At 47.3% G+C, this 14,292-nt stretch overlaps 1 protein-coding gene across 3 annotated transcripts in view; it reads left to right on the top strand.

The window, feature by feature from the left end:
• pick1 (protein interacting with prkca 1) overlaps nt 1-14,292 on the top strand; it is a 40,909-nt gene that overhangs the window by 6,211 nt on the left and 20,406 nt on the right. For all 3 annotated transcript variants that reach the window (XR_007265679.1, XM_048617508.1, XM_048617507.1), the window contains exons 3-9: nt 1,908-2,019; nt 3,116-3,244; nt 5,207-5,273; nt 6,634-6,723; nt 6,960-7,013; nt 7,616-7,678; nt 13,721-13,854. Coding sequence is in view for 2 of the 3 variants with exons in the window: in XM_048617508.1 (XP_048473465.1) it covers nt 1,908-2,019; nt 3,116-3,244; nt 5,207-5,273; nt 6,634-6,723; nt 6,960-7,013; nt 7,616-7,678; nt 13,721-13,854 (649 nt within the window). In the remaining variant the exon portion in view is untranslated. The remainder of the gene's footprint in view (nt 1-1,907; nt 2,020-3,115; nt 3,245-5,206; nt 5,274-6,633; nt 6,724-6,959; nt 7,014-7,615; nt 7,679-13,720; nt 13,855-14,292) is intronic.

Raw genomic sequence — 14,292 nt, 5'->3', positions numbered from 1 at the left:
TGGCATCGTTGTGGCACTGCAGGAGGCCCAGGATGGACATGTCGTCTGAGGAATGGGAAGGGGAGTTGAAATGGTTCGCGACTGGGAGGTGCAGTTGTTTAGTGCGAACCGAGCGTAGGTGTTCTGCAAAGCGGTCCCCAAGCTTCTGCTTGGTTTCCCCGATGTAGAGGAGGCCACAACAGGAACAGCGGATGCAGTATACCACATTAGCAGATATGCAGGTGAACTTCTGCTTGATGTGGAAAGTCTTCTTGGGGCCTGGGATGGGGGCAAGGGGGAAGGTGTAGGGGCAGGTGTAGCACTTGCTGTGGTTGCAGGGAGAAGTGCCGGGTGTGGTGGGGCTGGAGGGGAGTGTGGAGCGGACAAGGGAGTCCCGGCGAGAGTGGTCCCTCCGGAAAGCAGATAAGGGTGGGGAGGGAAAAATGTCTTTGGTGATGGGGTCGGATTGCAGATGGCGGAAATGTCGGAGGATGATGCGTTGGATCCGGAGATTGGTGGGGTGGTACGTGAGGACGAGGGGGATTCTGTTTTGGTTGTTATTGCGGGGAAGGGGTGTGAGGGATGAGTTGCGGGAAATGCGGGAGACAGGGTCGAGGGTGTTCTCGACCACTGAGGGGGGGAAGTTGTGGTCCTTGAAAAACGAGGACAGCTGGGATGTATGGGAGTGGAATGTCTCATCCTGGGAGCAGATGCGGCGGAGGTGAAGGAATTGGGAATAGGGGATAGCATTTTTGCAGGAAGGTGGGTGGGAGGAGGTGTATTCTAGATAGCTGTGGGAGTCGGTGGGCTTGAAATGGATGTCGGTTTCCAGGTGGTTGGCAGAGATGGAAACGGAGAGGTCCAGGAAAGAGAGAGCGGTATTAGAGATGGTCCAGGTAAACTTAAGGTTGGGATGGAAGGTGTTGGTGAAGTGGCTGAACTGTTAGAGCTCCTCGTGGGAGAACGAGGTGGCACCGATACAGTCATCAATGTAACGGAGGAAGAGGTGGGGTTTAGGGCCAGTGTAGCTACGGAAGAGGAATTGTTCCACATAACCTACAAAGAGGCAGGTTTTGCAGAACACCTACGCTCGGTTCGCACTAAACAACTGTACCTACCAGTCGCGAACCATTTCAACTCCCCCCTCCCATTCCGCAGACGACATGTCCATCCTGGGCCTCCTGCAGTGGCACAACGATGCCACCCGAAGGTTGCAGGAACAGCAATTCATATTCCGCTTGGGGACCCTGCAGCCTAATGGTATCAATGTGGACTTCACAAGCTTCAAAATCTCCCCTCCCACTACCGCATCCCAAAACCAGCCCAGCTCGTCCCCGCCTCCCTAACCTGTCCTTCCTCCCACCTCAAGCCCCACACCCATCTCCTACCTACTAACCTCATCCCGCCCCCTTGACCTGTCCGTCCTCCCGGGACTGACCTATCTCCTCCCTACCTCCCCATCTACACTCACCTTTACTGGCTCCATCCCCGCCTCTTTGACCTGTCTGTCTCCTCTCCACCTATCTTCTCCTCTATCCATCTTCTATCCGCCTCCTCCTCTCTCCCTATTTATTTCAGAATCCCCTTCCCCTCCCCCATTTCTGAAGAAGGGTATAGGCCCAAATCGTCAGCCTTCCTGCTCCTCTGATGCTGCTTGACCTGCTGTGTTCATCCAGCTCTACACCTTGTTATCTCAGATTCTCCAGCATCTGCAGTTCCTACTATCTCTGAAACAATATCAGTTTTGTGTTTGAATTGATATTTTTGTGAATTGGTCTGATGAGTGCAAGACAAATTTATCTTTTTCAGAATGTGCCTTTGAGGATCATTGCTGCTGTGTTGTCCATTAGTTTGAATGGGCTAGGAGTGTTATTTTAAGACCACCGTAAATAATGTCAGCTTTTTAATGACCTGTTTTTTTATATCAGGGGTATTCCAACTGTGCCTGGGACTGTGACACTCAAAAAGGATTCTCAGAATTTAATTGGGATCAGCATTGGAGGAGGAGCTCAGTACTGTCCCTGTTTATATATTGTGCAGGTAAACTTCCTCTCCAGAAAATTGGCTACTTACCTCCTACTCTCTCTTTCTCCCTGCGGTGAAAGATTCTGCTCACTCCAGGCTCAGCCTCCATCAACACTTCACAACTTGGTGGGTTGGTTTGTCCTTCCTTATGTAAGCCAGTTCCCATGGAGATATGTTGACTTGTTATTCTCAGGATGCTGAAGTTATTCTATTTACCCTCTGCTCCTGCTGCCCACAGCCCTGCTATTCTTGGTCCCCACTATCCCTAACCAATTAAAGGTGAGGTTTGTTCCCTCCGTTGGGAGCTCAGGTCAGCCTCTTGTACATTCTGAGCTGTCCCTTGTAATTTCCTTCTGTCAGATTCTCAAATGGCCACTTGCTCTAACTCTGCGTTTTCCCTCATCCAGTTGCTCTGATGTGATACAGAGTTAAACCATGTGTCTCCACTGCTGTTTCCAGTCTTTCTGGCTCAGTCTCACCCTATTCCTACTCCATTCCATCTCTGCTACCATTTCTTTCGGACTCTGCTTCGCTATCATTTTGGCTCCATCCCAGTTCCATGCAGTTCTGGCACGGCTCCCACTCCACTCTGAACCTGCTCCTGCTCTGCTCTGGCTCCCACTTTGCTCTGACCCTTCTGCTCTACTGTGAGTCCACTCTGCTCTAACCCTGTTCCTGCTCTGCTCCGGCTCCACTCTGATCTAACCCTGCTCCGGCTCCACTCTGCTGTAACTCTGTTCCGGTTCCACTCTGCTCTGACCCTGCTCCGGCTCCACTCTGCTCTGATCCTTATCCTGCTCTGCTCCGACTCCACTCTACTCTAACCCTGCTCCTATTCTGCTCTCACCCTGCTCCGGCTCCACTCTGCTCTGACCCTGCTCCTGCTCCTGCTCTGCTCTGGCTCCACTCTGCTCCGATCCTGCTCCTGCTCTGCTCTGGCTCCACTCTGCTCCGACCCTGCTTCTGCTCTGCTCTGGCTCCAGCTCCACTCTGCTCTGACCCTGCTCCTGCTCTGCTCTGGCTCCAGCTCCACTCTGCTCTGACCGTGCTCTGTTCCTTTGCTGTGACCCAGTGTGGCGCTGTGATTGACGCAGTGTGTTTTTCCTGACAGGTCTTTGACAACACTCCGGCTGCTCTAGACGGAACGCTGGCCGCAGGCGATGAAATTGTCGGAGTGACCGGGAAATCGGTGAAGGGGAAAACTAAAGTCGAGGTGGCCAAGATGATTCAAGCTGTGAAGGTGTGAGGAGGAGAGTAATGAGTGGGGAAAGTACGAGGAAGGGGCTGGAGAGGCTTGAGGGGCAACAGAGTGGGAAGGCTGTACATTGAGAGGAGGGGGAGGCATCAGGGTGGGAGCTGTACATTGAGGGAAGGGGACTGTACATGAAGGGCAAGTGAGGGGAGAGCTCTGTGCTGGGGGTCAAATATTGCTCATTCCACACCAGTGACAATGAACAATACTGAAAGGCCATGGAATATAAACATAAGGCAGTGAAGAATACAGATTGTGGGAATACACTCTGATTGGCAGAATGACCTTCATTGGGCCTCAATTTTTAACAAATTGGAACAAACAACCAGCAACTTGTATGTCAAAGTTTGTGGTGACTCAGTAAAAGTGTGAATAATAACAGAAATCTGCAAAGAATATGAGAAATAGGAGCAGCAGGTGACATTTGCCCCCTCAAACTTGTCCTGCTTTTTAGTAAAATCATGACCAATCTTCGACGTCTATTCCACATTCCTATTAATCTCCAGATCCCTTGATTCCCATGGGAATTAAAAGTATTAACAAACTCAGTCTTCAATATACCTCAGTGATTGATTATTAACAACCCTCTGGAGTAGAGAGTTCTAAAAATTCACAACCCTTGGAGAGAAGAAATGTCTACACGTCTTCATCTGAAATATTGGCCCCTTATCCTGTGTCCATGTTCTTGATACCCCAGATAGGGGCAAACAACCTCAGAGTGTGACTACTCTGTCAAATCTTTTCAGAACCATAAGTGTTTCAATGGGGCCCCCTCCAAAACACGTAAGACGGATTCTATCAATGTTTCCGTGCAGGACAGCCTTCTCATCCTGGAACCTTCGAGTATGTTCTCTCTGGTAGAGAGACTGAAACTGTCTATAGGACTCTCTGTAAGCTGCGGAGTCGGTCTGCAACCTGGACGTTCCCACATAAGGCATTTCCAGCTCAGTCTGTCAAACTCACTGCATGCTGCTCAAAGAATGTTCAAGTCCTTACTCACTTAAAGAATAGGTCACAGAGAAGTCAAAGGAGTAACGACAATGTTGCTCAAAGTGTCTGAACAAAGGGATATTGATAGATGGAGGGAGTGGCCAAACTGTTCCAGATGGACTTTAATGTGGGGAAGTGGGTGGTCATTCATTTTAGACCGATCCAATTCAATTCCGATAGATACAGTCCTAGGGCTAAAGGGATCAAAGGGTATGGGGAGAAAGCAGCAACAGGGTGCTGATTGGATGATCAACCATGATCATATTGAATGTCAGAGGAGACTTGGAAAGCCAATGGCCTGCTCCTATTTTCTATGTTTCTATGACTTAAAAAGTTCAGCTAATAATTTTTTGAAAGATGAGAAGTTGAGAAAAACAGAGAGAGAGCTAGGTGTTTGAGCATTGAAGGCACTGAAAGAGGAGAGGCAAGTATAATTGAAGAGGCTAATAGAATGATGGTCTTCATGCTTGAGTATGAAGGGCTGTTACAGCTCGACAGAGATCCACGTCAGTCTCAGTAGGATGGCTGTGTGCAGAACTGAGCATCAGGCCTTTGAAAGAAATTATCAGTCTGCAATATGATATCGAACATCTTCACCAGGACAATACCATAAATAAAATGGAAGAGTTTGGCTGCGAGAGGATATGCTTTGATAGTAGAGTTTGGGGATTGAATGGGATGGATTTTGATGGGAAAGTTTGGGAATTAGATCAGTTTTGCTGGGAGAGTTTCAGGATTAGTTGGACTTTGAAGGGTATTTTGACAGGAGAGTTTAGGACTGATTAGGTTTGATAGGAGCATTTGGAATTTGGATATATTCTTGATCGACCTGCATTTTTCTATTGTTAACCAATGTCCTTTGTTCTTTGAGGGAATGTTTTGTGTTGCTGGTGCTTTCACTCTCATGTTAATAATTGTAAATTACTGCTAGTATCAACTCCTCTTCTATCATCTTGCAAGGGAGAAGTTACAATTCACTACAATAAACTCCAGGCCGATCCTAAACAAGGCAAAACTTTGGATATTGGTAAGTGTTGCCTTAAATATTCAGTGTGCTGTTGGTTTTCATTTCCCTTTACTCTTGTAGCCCCAGTTGATTGAGGCATTTTGGTGGTGCTTCCCCCTCACACTCCCATGCTGGGTTAATCTGTCAAGTGACATCCCAGTCTGAGGAGGCAGGCTGAAGTGATGGGTCAAAGCTCCTGATTTGTGGAGTTGCATTGCTCTGTTCCTTCTGCGTGAATTCAGCACTGTGATTTATGAGGTTATAACTTCAAAAACACAGTAAACCTTGAGCTTTGATTTACTGCCACAGTAACATAACAGCAAGTTAAACACCCTTATTATTCATAGTGTTTGTAATGAGGTCAGCCAGCTAGATCTCATAGAATATGAGTTCCCTGATTGGGGCTGTTAACCTGGTCCAGTTGGGCAGCCCCCGGCTGGCAGATTTAAACAGGAGTGTCAGGGGTTCTGTTCACTCTGAGAGCCGGCTCTGTGCCAGCTGGATCAGTGTCATGTACTATGCACATGTGAATAAAATGTGATTTGGTGGCAGAATCCTGGCGTTTGTGGAGTTATTTCATTATTATTTCTGTAAATAGCCCTGCAACTACGGAAAGGAATGGATACAGTGTGATTTGTGAATCACTAAAAGTGGTCAGATAATTTTCCATTCCTCTATACCCAAAAACACCAGCTTGCCCGCAAGCTTTGTGAGTGCTATATGCATTTTCACCTTAATTGTGTGTTTAACTTGCTGCAGAAAGTTAGGCCTAGTATTTAATAGTATAAGAACTCCTCATGGAGAGATGTGTCTTCAATGCCACACAACGTATTCAGCCCAGAAAAGAAACAAGTTTAACTGTGAAACCTCATTTTTATGGGTAATAAATTGTTATTATGAATTGATAAAATTCTTTAATTTTGATTGTTTTCTTTCTGTATCTTGTACTTTCTTCATTCCAATCTTTCTATCCCTCTCTATTTCTCTTTCTGTATCTGATTTGATTTGAATTGACCCTGTTTCCTTCTTCTCCTGTGCTTCTGTTTATTTCTGAACCCTCAGGCTCAGGGTTAGGGAGATGCATTGTTTTTACTGTTGGTTTCTGGAGCCTTGGATTGTCCACTGCCAGGTATTTTCTCTCATTTCAAGAGACTTGCAGCACCAAATGTTTCAAAACTGTGGCATCTGGAAGAAAATCCAGTGAAAATCACTGTTCCAGCAAAACCTGTCAAACACCACAGTCTGTGAGCAAAGGTCCCAGAAGCTGGACCATGTTCCCACCATAAAGACAGTGATAGAGTTGGACAATTCCGGTTCACTTCAATCACATTCCAGAAAAAGAGAGAACATTTCACATGACAGATTGTGTCATTTTTTTCAGTTCTGAAGAAAGTGAAACACAGGCTGGTAGAGAACATGAGCTCTGGCACAGCTGATGCCCTGGGTCTGAGCCGAGCCATTCTGTGTAACGGTGAGTGAGACTGGGATTATTCCGGTTTAGTCGGGAGTGAGACTGGGATTATTCTGGTTTAGTGGGGAGTGAGGCAGATTATTTGGGTTTTATGGGGAGCGAGACTGGGATTATTCCAATTTAGTGGGAAGTGCGACTAGGATTATTCTGGTTTAGTGGAAAGTGAGACTGGGTTATTCCAGTTTAATGGTGAGTGAGGCTTGATGAGTCAAAGATTATGAAATGGTCTCTTGCAGATGGTCTCGTGAAGAAACTGGAGGAACTGGAGAGGACAGCAGAACTGTACAAAGGTGAGAGATCAGGGACCAAGCATGGATTAATGTGTCGAGGGAGTGAGCGTACAGAATCGCAGTTACTGCCCCTCTTACCTTCACTCTCCGCAGTGGCCTGTCTGTGTGGCAGGGAGTAGTTGCAATATGTTGCAGGGTTTTTTGGGAGGGAGCATGTCGTGGTGAGTCCTCCCTATTGAGCAACACCTTCTGGATCTAGGTGGACAAGAGCAGAAGTTTCCTCCTTAACTTTTCCTGTCAGTTCATCAATGAGCTAACCAAACATGTGAGGTGTTGATAGTCCAATACCTACAGGCCAAGTCTCACACAGGACATTGTGGCCGTGTTACTCGGAGATGCGGGCAGGGCCTGTGGGTGCCAGGAATGTTGTGGCAGTGACTAGCACCAGTGTCAATTTTAGCTGTAACAAGTTCTCTGCTCAACTTTCCCCAAACCCCTCCCACCCCCCCGAACTAATGCTCAGATCTGGAGGGCTAGAGTGCCAAGGGGAAAAACCAGGGGAGTTGAGGGGTCTGGAAGCAATTGAGGGAGCAAAATGCATTTTCAGATGTCAATATGAAATGTTAAATATTAAAATTTTCCCACATTCCATTGTCTGGCAGGATTGATGGAACACACAAAGAGGTTACTGAGAGCATTCTTTGAGCTGTCACAGACACACCGAGGTAAATCCTTTATTTCACTATATTCACAGGAGATTGGGAGCAGTATGGTAGATCAGTTCAGGGCAATTACTGTCATCTGGGATTGGGACTCAGGAGGTGTTAGTACTAGTCAGAAACCTGGGTTCTAAAACTGAAGGTTAAAAAAATGGGTTTAGTTTTCCGTTTTGTGGAGCTCTGACTTGTTCATTTTTATAAAGGGTCAGAAAGTCATCTTGAACGGTGAGCTAAAGGCAGCATTTCCAAGAAATCATGAGATTTTAGCTAAGTGACTAGCAAGCAGTAACTACTACCACCTTCAGGAGATCATTACTAAGATGTTTGCAGGTTTAGAGTTTTACAACCCAGAGAGAGAGAGAGAGGGAGGAGCAGGGTCAGACAAACATTCATTCAGAGACAATAAGTCTATGACAGCAGAAATGCTATTAGTTTAGCAGGCTCCAAAACAGTCAGGCTTGAGTTGCTTAGAAGAAAACTCCAGAAGTGGAAGGCCGTGGAGGTATCAGAGAGGAAGATCTCCTACCATGCTGTTGGAAGATGTGAGTTTAATGAACCCAGTAGTAATACTTAAGGTAACTGGGAGCTGGTAGGTTTGTAGTGTACATTGGTGGCCAGCTATCCCCAGAAATGGAAACCGAGACATTAAGAAAGGGAAGGGAGGAGTCAGAGATAGACCAGGTGAAAGTGGGAGCAGGGTGGAAATAGAAAGCAAAATTGATAAACTTTTCCAATTGCGCCACGTCTGCTCCCAAGATGGGGTGTTCCACTCCTGCACGTCCCAGATGTCATCCTATTTCAAGGACTGTAACATACCCACTCCGGTGATCGAAAATGCCCTCCATCACATCTCTTGCATTTTCCGCACTTTTGCTCTTACATCCCCTCCCCCCCAACAAAAATAAAGACAGAATCCCCCTTGTCCTCACATGTCACCCCACCAACCTCCGCATCCAGCGTATCATTCTCCGCCACTTCCGCCACCTACAATCCAACCCCACAACCAAAAAGGTATTTCCCTCCTCACCCTTATCTGCCTTTCATAGGGTCCACTCTCTCTGCGACTCCCTCATCCGCTTCACACTCCCCACTAGCCCCACCACCCCTGGCACCTTTCCCTGCAACTGCAGGAAGTGCTACACCTGCCCCTACACCTCCCCCACCTCACCTCCATCCAAGGCACAAAACAAACGTTCCATATCAGACAGAGGTTCACCTGCATATCCGTCAATGTGGTTGACTGTATCTGCTGCTCCCGATGTGACCTCCTCTACATCAATGAGAGCAAGTGTGGACTTGGAGACCGTATTGTAGAGCATCTGCGCTCTGCTCGTGACAAACAACAACACCTTCCGGTCGCCAACCATTTTAACTCCCCCTCCCACTCCCTGGGCAACATGTCCATCCTGGGCCTTCTCCAGTGTCACAATGACGCCACCCGCAAACTGGAGGAGCAGCACCTCATATTCCGCCTCGGGAGCCTACAGCCCCTTGGCCTAAACATGGAAATTACCAGTTTTAAAATCTCCCCACTCCCAGCCTCATTCCATGTCCAACCCTCCCTCTCATCCCCACCGCCTTGACCTGACACAACCTGTCCATCTTCTCTCCCACTTATCCAGCCGATCCATCCCACTGACCAATTCCCACCGCTGTCTACCTGCACTCACCTATCACATCCCACATACCTTTCCCATCCCCACCCTTCCTCTCTGTATTTATTTCCCAGCTGCCTTCCCCCTCACCATTTCTGAAGAAGGGCCCCGACCCAAGCCATAACTGGGGTCCATGTGGGTACCCACATGGAGAAAGTGAGACGAGTTAAATGAGAAGTTGTTCAGAGTGAGGACAAGCTTGGCCAGCCTGAGGAAGGTGGTGGTGAATGGGGCAGTTCAGGCTTTTATTCCAGGAAGAAGTGGAGAGCCCTGAGACCGCCCTGATGGGGGTGGACATGTAAAGGGATTGCATGTCCATGGTGAAGAGGAGGCATCTGGAACCCATGACCTGGAAATTCTGAAACTGATGTAAAGTGGCAGAGGAATCGTGGATGTAAGTGGGAAGGGACTGGAAAAGGGGAGGAAAAAAATCAAGTCAAGGTAGGAAGAGATGAGTTCTGTGGGGTTGGAGCAAGCAGAAGCAATGGGTCTGCCTGGACAGTCCTGTTTGTGGGTTTTGGGAAGGAGGTAGAAACAAACTGTGCGAGGTTAGGAGATTATGAGCTGGGAGGCAGTGGGGTGGAGATCACTGGATGAAATGAGGTTAGTAACCGTGGTGGACACAATAGCCTGGAGTTCTGTGGTGGAATCATGATCCAGGGAGAGATATGATAGGTATCTGAGAGCTGGCGCTCAGCCTCTGCAACGTAGGGGTCAGTCCACCAGATAACAACAGACACCACCCTCTGGCGGGGTTGATGACAAAGTCAGGATTGAATCTCAGAACACAGAGTGCAGTCAGTTCAGGAGGAGATAGGTTGGCGTAAGTAAGCAGTGGGAGGTTGGGGGTGGAGAGGGAGAGGGGGGGGGTGGAGATGGAGATGGGAGGGTGTGGGAGGTGCGAGGGGTTGGGGATTGAGAAATTGAGGTGTCATCTCGACAGTTCTTGAGGAACAGGTTGAGTGCAGGTAAAAGGCCGGAGGGAGAGTGTTGGAGGTGGGTGAAGGGGTCTGTGCGATGGGGAGAGGACTCCTGTCCAAAGAAATGGGCACGAAGGCGAAGGTGACAGAAGAGTTTAACGTCATGTTGTGCCTGAAATTCATTAAGGTGGGGATGCAGAGGGACAAAACTGAGACCTGTGCACTGTATAGAACGTTCAGCATCAGAGAGCAGAAGGTAAGAAGGCATAGTAAAACACAATGGGAGGTGAGGTTAGGAGAAGGGATGGAGTCAGAGGGAAGGGGGATTCCTGGGGGCCGTGGGTATCTCTGAGTTATTGCATCTTGTGCTCCTTAATGCCTGAAAGGAAAATATTTCTTGTTAGAACATTGAATGAGCCGGAGAATGAAGTGGAACTAGGGGACAGGGCAGCTCCGAGCCAGCGTGAAGTGGTGCTGAGGTTGAGAGTGTGCATATGGCGACACATGGCACTGAGTGTGGATTGCAGGGTGCGGTGAGAGCAGCTGTCTGAGGAACGTTGAACATTGCAGAGATACCTATGATCTTGGATGGATTCAAAACACAAAGAATGAAGCTAGAGTTGGAATCCAGGTGGGATGAGTTTGAGCCAGAGGCAGTCATGAGGAATGTGATGTGGCTGTGGAAATAAGTTTTGGCAAATGCGTTATCGAACACCAGAAGTAACAATGAAATTAATGACAGTGAATAAGAAAAAAGATTGAAACAGAAATCCTGTCAGAGAGAGGTACAGAACTTCTTCAAGGGGTGCATATCTGAAAAGATGTGGCAGTGAGTTAAAACACTTAAAAAAAAAAAACCTGAAAGAACTACGAATACTGGAAATCAGAAACGAAAACAGAAGTTGCTGAAAAACCCCAGCAGGCCTGGCAGCATCTGTGGAGAGAAATCAGTGTTTACATTTCGGGTTCAGTGACCCTTCTTCAGAACTGATGGTAGCTAGGAAAGGGTTAATATTTATACAGATGGTGAGGTGGGGGTGAGGAGTAAATGATCGGTGTGGATAGAGCCCAAAGAGAGAGAAAGCCAGTTGGACAGACAAATGAGTTGCTAACAATCAGGCTGGGAGGGTGAATAGTTGTTAATGGGGACTGTTAGTGACTAACAACAGGGGGTGTGTAAGGGCAGGCTATGTGGAGCTGAAATGTTAACTCTGTTTTCTCCTTCACAGATGCTGCCAGACCTGCTGAGCTTTTCCAGCAACTTTGTTTTCGTTCCTGATTTACAGCATCTGCAGTTCTTTCGGTTTTAATTAAGGCTAAAGGTCAGTCTGGGGGAATGATTAGCTGCTAATGGGCGCTGTTTGTAGCTGTGTAGAGTAGATAGTGTGTTGTAGCAGCCCTTGACAAGAAGTAAAACTTATGGCCTTTCAAGCCAGGCTTCCATCTGGGATCGGAATCATCCAAAAACTGCCATCAGCTGGGAACACACTGTTTATTCCTTAGAATCATTGCCCCACCCTCTGTATGAAAATGTTGCCCCTCAGGTAAGACACAATTTTGCATTCATGAAGCCATGCTGACTGTTCTGAATCACTCCTTGCTGTTCCAAATGCATGTACATCCTATATCTCAGAATCTCCTCCAACAACTGTCGAAGGGCTTGCTAAGGTCAATGTAGACAATACGGGTGAGATACTAAATGAATATTTTTCCTCAATATTTACTGTGGAGAAAGACATGGAAGTTAGGGAAATTCGGGAACTAAATAGTGATGTTTTGAGAACACGCCACATTACAGAAGAGAACGTGCTGGAGATCGTAAAATGCGTAAAGGTAGATAAATCCCCAGGACCTGATCAGGTGTTTCTGAGAACATTGTGGGAAGCTGGGGATATTTATATCATCAACAGCTACCAGTGAGGTGACAGGGGCAAGTACAGTTATGACATTTGGAAATGTACATGAACAAGAAAGGTTTAGAGGATATGGATCAAACACAGTCATACGGGGACTAGTTCAGTTTAAGGTCGGCATGGATGAGTTGGACTGAAGGGTCTGTTTCTGCTGTGTGACTCATGACTCTAGAATCAATGTACATACAAAGGAGTGGTCCAGTGACAGCCTTCCAACAATGGAAAAATGAGCTATAGGTTACATTGGCCTCCTCTTGCTCCTACAGTCCTTTCAGCCCCCCAAACACGTTCCACCATTCTAGATCATCTACCTCCATGCCATTTTCTTGAGTCCTTAATGTCATTACTGTCTAAAATTCTAACAATCTCTATCTTGAACATACTCACTGACTGAGTTTCCATAGCCTCTGGGGTAGACAATTCCAAAGATTGTCCACCTTCTGAGTGAAGAAGTTCTTCCTTCTCTCAGCCTCAAAAAGCCTGATCCTAATTCTGAAGCTGTGTCCCGTGTTCTGGACCTCCCCCAGCCAGGGGAGAACATCCCTTCTGCTTCCACCCTCTCTCGTCCTTTAAGGATTTTCTAAGTTGCAATGAGATCATCTCTTATTCTTCTAAAACCTAGAGAATGGACTCCTCAATCTTTGCTGATAGGACAGACCTGCCATTCCAGTGATTGATCTGGTGAACCTCCACTCCACTCCACTCCCTCTTATGGAGAGTATATCCTTCCAGAACTGCTCATAATATTCCAAGGGCAGCGTCACAAAGTCCAGAAGCATTGAAGCATGACATCTTTGCTCCTGTTCTCAAATCCTCTTACGATAAAGGCTAGCTGATCATTCCCCTTCCTAATTGCTTGCTGCACTTGCATGTTAGCTTTCAGTGACTTCTAAGCAACAATGCCCACATCATCACTTGACAATTTCTTACCATTTAGGAAATACTCTGCCCTTCAGACCATCCAACCTAACTTTTACTGGGTCAACAAGCCCCCTGTGTATCAGTGTGCGTATAAGGGTTTCCGGAAATGGAAACCAAAGCCTTAAAGTGCCAGCTTGAGGGACATGCTATAGAGAAGCTGGTGTTTTTACACCAGAGCGAGATGGGGTTTGGGGGATGGTGGGAGGTTTAAACAAGCTGAAAATCATGAAGGGTTTTGACAGAGTAATTTATGATAAATTTCTCACTGGGAGTCAAGTCAGAGGGCACTCAGAATTCAAATTATTGTCCAGAGAACCAGAGCAAGTGAAGGCAATTTTGGGAGTTGTTGCAGTCTGGAATGAGCTGTTTGCAGGTTGGTGGAAGTATATACAATATTAACTGGGGAGCTTTTTTGAGGCACCAGTGTGAGAGCCTTTCAAAGGGCTAGCACAGCCACAATGAGCTGAATGAACTCCTCTGTTTATATCATTCCTGATTCTGTGATGAGCACAGTGATCTTGCAGGGTTGGGCTTTGCAGCAATTTAATCGGTGCTTGGTAGGCATGACCTGTTGTGACATTAACACACTAGTGCTGGTGTTCTCTGTGCGATTAAGAACAGGGTTTTGATTTGTTTCAGGGTTCGGGGATGTGTTTTCTGTTATTGGGGTCAGGGAGCCACAACCTGCTGCTAGCGAGGCTTTCGTCAAATTTGCAGAAGCTCATCGCAGCATTGAGAAGTTTGGTATTCGACTTCTGAAAACAGTGAAACCAGTAAGTTTGTGATCTTCCTCCCACAGTGTCACCACGGAGACAGGCCCCATCCTCTACTTCATTACCATGGAGACTGGCACCCTTTCCCATTGACAGGTTTCCCTTTACACTGCATCAGGTTGCACTTCCCACTGTGTCACCACGCTCTCCCTCCAAGTATCACCACAGAGTCATGACTGTTCTCCTAGGAGACTTGCTCTGGTTCTCTGGACAATAATTTGAATTCTAATGGAGGCAGGCTCCCCTCCCGGTGTCACCACGGAGACAGTCTGCCCCCTCCAAACATTATCATGAAGGCAGGCTTCCTCTCCCAGTATCATCATGGAGACATCTATCCCCTCCCAGTGTCACCACTGTCACTATGGAGACAGGCTGTCCAACTCCCAGTGCATCACCGCGGAGACAGGCTGCCCTCCCTCCCAGCGTCACCGCGGAGAC

This window comes from Rhincodon typus, chromosome 37 (assembly GCF_021869965.1).
Source record: "Rhincodon typus isolate 14 chromosome 37, sRhiTyp1.1, whole genome shotgun sequence".
Taxonomy (NCBI): Eukaryota; Metazoa; Chordata; class Chondrichthyes; order Orectolobiformes; family Rhincodontidae; genus Rhincodon; species Rhincodon typus.
This window is presented reverse-complemented; position numbering and strand designations above follow the sequence as displayed.